The 5,418-nt window shown below is 49.4% G+C and overlaps 1 protein-coding gene across 1 annotated transcript; it reads right to left on the bottom strand.

Moving 5' to 3' along the window:
- Positions 1-1,626: 1,626 nt before the first annotated feature.
- LOC104394758 (dual specificity protein kinase CLK1-like) lies at positions 1,627-4,606 on the bottom strand. Its single transcript, XM_010004395.1, has 11 exons — positions 4,507-4,606; positions 4,057-4,123; positions 3,720-3,836; positions 3,417-3,583; positions 3,242-3,340; positions 2,964-2,965; positions 2,736-2,865; positions 2,508-2,590; positions 2,280-2,359; positions 1,935-2,025; positions 1,627-1,848 (listed from the first exon to the last, which is right to left on the bottom strand). Exons 1-11 carry the CDS (start codon positions 4,604-4,606, stop codon positions 1,627-1,629), a joined length of 1,158 nt encoding a protein of 385 aa, XP_010002697.1.
- Positions 4,607-5,418: the final 812 nt, after the last annotated feature.

Genomic DNA, 5,418 nt, shown 5'->3' with positions numbered 1-5,418 from the left:
GTGAGAAGAGACCAGCACCAACCTCTCTACAATGACCTTTCAGGTGGTTGTAGAGACTGCTGAGGCCTCCCCTCAGCCTCCTCTTCCTCCAACTAAACATTCCCAGCTCCTTCAAGCCTTCTTCATCAGATTGATTTTCTAGGCCCTTCACCAGCTTTGTTGCCTCCTCTGTCCTCGCTCCAGCACCTTAATATCTCTCTTGAATTGAGGTGCCCAAGACTGGATGCAGTACTCCAGGTGTGGCCTCACCAGTGCTGAGGACAGGGGGACAATCACCTGTCTGCTTCTGCTGGTCACACTAATACAAGCCAGGATGCCACTGGACTTCTTGGCCACCTGGGCACACTGCTGGCTCATATTCAGCCACTTGTCAATTAGAACCCCCAGGTCCTTTTCTGCCAGCCACTTTCCAGCCACACTTCCCCAAGCCTGGAGCATTGCCTGGGGTTGTTGTGGCCCAAGTGCAGGACCCAGCACTTGGCCTTGTTGAAGCCCAGACCATTAACATTAGCCCAACAATCCAATCTATCCAGGTCTCTCTGTAGAGCCTCCCTATCCTCATGCAGATCAGCACTCATGCCTAGCTTGGTGTCATCTGCAAACTCACTGATGATAACTCTATGTCCTTATCAAGATCATCAATAAAGATGTTAAACAGAAATGGTTCCAACACTGAGCCCTGAGGAACACCACTTGTGACTAGCCCCAGCTGGATTTGATTCCATAGATCCCACCCTGAGCCCGACCATCCAGGCAGTGCTTGATCCAACCTGGAGTTCCTCTCCAGGTGAGCTCTTCTGTGTGAAGAGCACAACGCAGTTTCTCTTCCCCAGTGTACCTGGTGCAGCAGGCACCTGCCGTCTTGAGGCTCTCCCAGCCAGCGGGGCTGGTGAGGAACCCCTCAAGGGGACCCCTCAGTGGTTCCCCTCAAGGGTACCCCTCAGGGGGACCCCTCAACACCCCTTCTCAGGAACTTGAAAAGGAGGAGGGAAAAGAAAACAAGCCAACAACAGCAACAAAACCCCCACATAACAAGGAAACACGAACAAGTGACACTTGTAGATTTAGGCTTTCAATTTCCTCCTCGCCTCAATCTGTAGATTGAGAAGGGGTCTGGGTGGCAGGGACCCATCTGAAATCCAGGCTGGGAGGAGGACTCTTTCTGTTGTCTGGCCAGCCTGGAAAAGGTCTGCCTGGGATTTCACCCACCTGTAAAGAAGCTGTGTGGCCAGGCCTGTCAGGAGTGGGGCTCAGAGTATGGAAATGTTCCTAGCTCAGCTACCAATTTTCAAGTGGAACAGCTGGAGGAGTTGGGGGGTGTGCAGTGATCCAGTCCTCAGGTCACTGGGACAGGGCAACGTCTTGTGTGTTACAGGTATTGGAAGTCTCCCTGTGGAGACCACTCAGCAGGAGGACAGAGCCCTAGGACACCCGGGCACCTTTCCAAGTGCCACTGTCCCAAGACCTTCACGCACGCAGGAAACACAACCACGTTCAGCACTGTCTTTTTCTGACTTCAGTTTTATTTCAACAGCTGCAACAAACTACACTACACTAACAAACTACACTACCCAAAACATCCTAACACCAAAACACCTGAACACCTAACACCTGAACAAAACAACCCTACCCAACAAACATCTTCCACCGCTTCCTGGGGGGACAGAGTCCTGGCTCAGCCTCCCCAGCCCCAGAAGGCAGCGCCCTTTTCGCCCGTCTCAGGGGGAGGAAGAAAGGGTGTTTCAGGGCTTCTCTCAGAGTAATTCGCTCTGCTGGGTCATAACGAAGCATCTTGTCAATCAGATCAAAAAAGTCCTCGTGCTCGTCACTATAGCTGGTCATGAATGCCTTCATGAAGAACAGAACACATTTTTGTAATTGTGTCTTTGCATGGAAAGGTCCTCTCCGCAGCAATTTTCCCTCAGCCCTCTTACCTTCAGGGGCTTACACCACCAGGACACGTAACTCCCAGCAGAGCTTCCTTCGTCCCAGTCCACCCGGTCATGATGGAAATACCTGCCTTTGCTGCAACAATCAGACCACAGGGTGTTACTCAGAGGGGCTGTTTTGTCCCTGCACTACAAGCACTTGATCAGCAGGTTGGTCCGCATCTCGGGAAGGAGCTGGGAAGATTCCACAAGAGGGGCCAGTTTGGGAAACAGACCAAAGGATGAATGTGAACCTATTAAACTTCTCCTTTTTTTTAAATTTCCATTTGACCAAATCTGAAGGTATTTCAATGGAACTCTATCAGTCCAGGTATGGAGAAATGGAATTACCTGCTTGTCTTGATCATGTCACTTGGCAAAGGCCCCAGGATTCTCTCCATCATTGCCAGGTGTTCTTTGTCTTCATTGACCTGAAGGGAAATCCAGACAGACATTGTTGGTCATTAGCAGCAGGAGTGATCCAAGACCACACAATGACCTGCCTTCAGCGTGGCTTGTCAATTCCAGATGTGAATGGGCCACCCTTCCTGCCAAGCTGGCTGGCTCCCAGGTGCCTACCGGGAAGATTGGGGATCCCAGGTAGTATTCCAGGAGGATACATCCGATGCTCCAGACATCGCAGGGCTGTGACCATCCCAGGCCTGTGGAAAGACCCAGAAGGCTCACCTTCAGACCAGGCTGAAATCAAGTAAACAGCTCAAGCAAGATGGGCCACACTCCTGTAGCACCTTTCAACAGGCACCAGGAATCTGGGGCCCAAGCTGTGCCCAACAGACTCCTCCTGACCTAGGATCACTTCGGGAGCTCGGTACGGTCTCGTGGTCACCACCGTGCAGTGATGTTCGTAATCACGTGTGGCGCACCCGAAGTCCCCAACCTTGATGCTGGGATGTTTGGGTCTGCGCTCGTCACACTTCTACAAGGAAACAAGGGGAGGCCTGTGAAAAGATCCAGAAGGCTCACGTTTATGCCAGGCTGAAAACAAGTCAACAGCTCAAGCAAGATGGGCCACACTTCTGTAGCACCTTTCAATAGCCACCAGGAATCTTAGGCCAAAGCTGTGCCCAACAGACTCCTACTGACCTAGGATCACTTCGGGAGCTCGGTACGGTCTCGTGGTCACCACCGTGCAGTGATGTTCGTCATCACGTGTGGCGCTCCCGAAGTCCCCAACCTTGATGTCGGGATGTTTGGGTCTGCGCTCTTTACGCTTCTACAATGAAACAATGGGAGGCTAGTGCCCAAGGAAAGCCAGAGGATGGCTGAGGGGAGGTGGGGAAGATGACCGCAACTTCCCAGGCTGGGATTGTACTCCTCCGTGTAGGCAGATGACGCCAGTAAGATATTTTCTGGCTTCAGGTCTGTGTGCGTCAGCTTGTTGAGGTGCAGAACTGCAAGATAACAATGCTTGTTAGCAAATACCACAAAGAAAACCTAACAAATCAAGCAAAAAAGAAAGATACTTGCAGTTCACAGCCTGGCAGATCTGATAGGCCATCTGCCTGATGTGGTCCAGCCTGAAGGGGAGGAAGCCGTTCTCCTTCATCAAGTCAAAGGTGCTGAGCCCCAGCAGCTCCAGCACGATGCAGACGTGGCCTCGGTGTTCAAACCAGTCGAGCATCTGGACACAGTGGCTGCAGAAGCAGGAAAATGCAGGAATTGCAGCAGCAAGCTGTATCACGCTCTGCTACATACATCCCGTATTCGCAAAGCTCCGTGTGTCACAGGAAGCTGAAAGCCAAAGGCCAGGACAAGGCTTTGTGCACTCACTGTGTGCTGCTGGGGTCCAGGGCACGTAAGTAGCGCAGCGCTCGAACTTCTGCAAAGGCTTCCTCCGAGCTCCCATCAGCCTCCTTGATTATTTTCACAGCTACATGTCTGCCGTTCCTGGAAAGAAAGGTTTTTAACTGGGCTTAGAACATGGAGGAGGTTTACCTAAGAATTTTGAGCAATTATCACCACCTGCACTGCTGATAACAATGGGAAACCTTTTCAGAAAAGGTCTTCAAGTAAAGATCAACTCCAATGCAACCAGAGAGCACTTCCTGAGCCACACTCTGAGAGCATCAGCCAGAAAAACTGTGTGTGGTTACTTAAAAAGACTTACTCCTTGTGATCGATGCACTCCACAACCTGTCCAAAAGTCCCCTCACCCAACGTAGCAACGACTTCATCTAGAAAGAACAGAACTGTCAGTCAGACAAGTTGTATGGTTACTTAGGTATTGAGAAAACAAGCCAACACACAAAAATGGAGCAAACAAACAGAACAAGTGGGTTCCTCTCGACTGTGCCTCGTTACATGGAAAATCTCCAGTTGGAGAGATGTTACTGGACAACTCTCATCAAGGCACATTTACAGGGATCTCGATCCAGTAGCTTCATTAGCTGCATTTACAGTTTTTTTGGGGATGAAAGGAGGAAAAGAGGAAAAGAAGAAAGACATGTACAGAAAAGGAGCAACCATCTCCACCCCCTAAGACAGAAAGCCCAGACAGAAAGAAAAGACTTGCTAGCAGAACCTATTCTATCTGAAAAGCTAATATTATATTCTGTACATCTTGCACAGAGGATGTCTCCTGTCTCACAGATGGGGTGACCCTGGCAGTTCTCCTCCACGCTGTTGGATCCACTTCTTGGAGGACTCGTCAGGATCATCTAGGCAATGAATAAACATGAGTGTATTCAAGACAAAAGCATGGCATGGGGCACATTCAGGACAAAAACATGGCATGGGGCACATTTACAGGCGAGATCCTCAAAGTGGAAAGGCAACACCAAATTACAACACAATTGCTTTCCTTTGCAAAGATTGGTTCACTGAATTTTACTTTAGGATCTCAGTGCCTGAAGTTTTCTTTTAAGCAAAAAGATTTAAGAATTCTATGTGTGTATGTCTTTGTATATACATAGATCAAAAACAGTTGTGTGCTGAGTCTTGTCTTTCCTTTTGGAACGACTCACCCCACACTGAGCCGATGAGTTGCTGCTCTGAGGCCCAGCAGCCCATCCTTGATCGTCCTTGGTTTCGGAAGAGGCACTGCAAGAAAAGCATCACATCAACTTCGTTAAAATAATTCTAGTTCCACTATCAAGACAGCTTTTTGTTTTAAGCTGTCAGACATCTCTCATGAAAGATCTGCAACTCAAAAACAACTGCATTATCAGATGACCAAATGAGAACAAGAAATTCTCTTGTCCAGCCAAAACAATTCTGGGATTCCATGATGCTATGTACTTGCTGCTATCAGAAGCAAAAAAGGATTTACCTGTCAGGCAGCTCAGAAACATCAAGTCTGCAGCGCTTGGTCTCCTGCGCACTGCCTGACAATGTCCTCTTTCTCTTCAGAGGGCTCTCGCATCTGCTGGGCCTCGGAGTTTCTTCCAGAGCCCATTCAAAATAACGGATTGGCCTGGAATGCTGCATCTGTACCAAAAAGATTTTGCTCTTGGAATTACATCCCACAGAT

Source organism: Chaetura pelagica, unplaced genomic scaffold (genome assembly GCF_000747805.2).
Source record: "Chaetura pelagica isolate M959 unplaced genomic scaffold, ChaPel_1.0 scaffold379, whole genome shotgun sequence".
Lineage (NCBI taxonomy): Eukaryota > Metazoa > Chordata > Aves > Apodiformes > Apodidae > Chaetura > Chaetura pelagica.
Note: the sequence above shows the minus strand (reverse complement) of the source record. Positions and strands in the feature narration are given on the sequence as shown.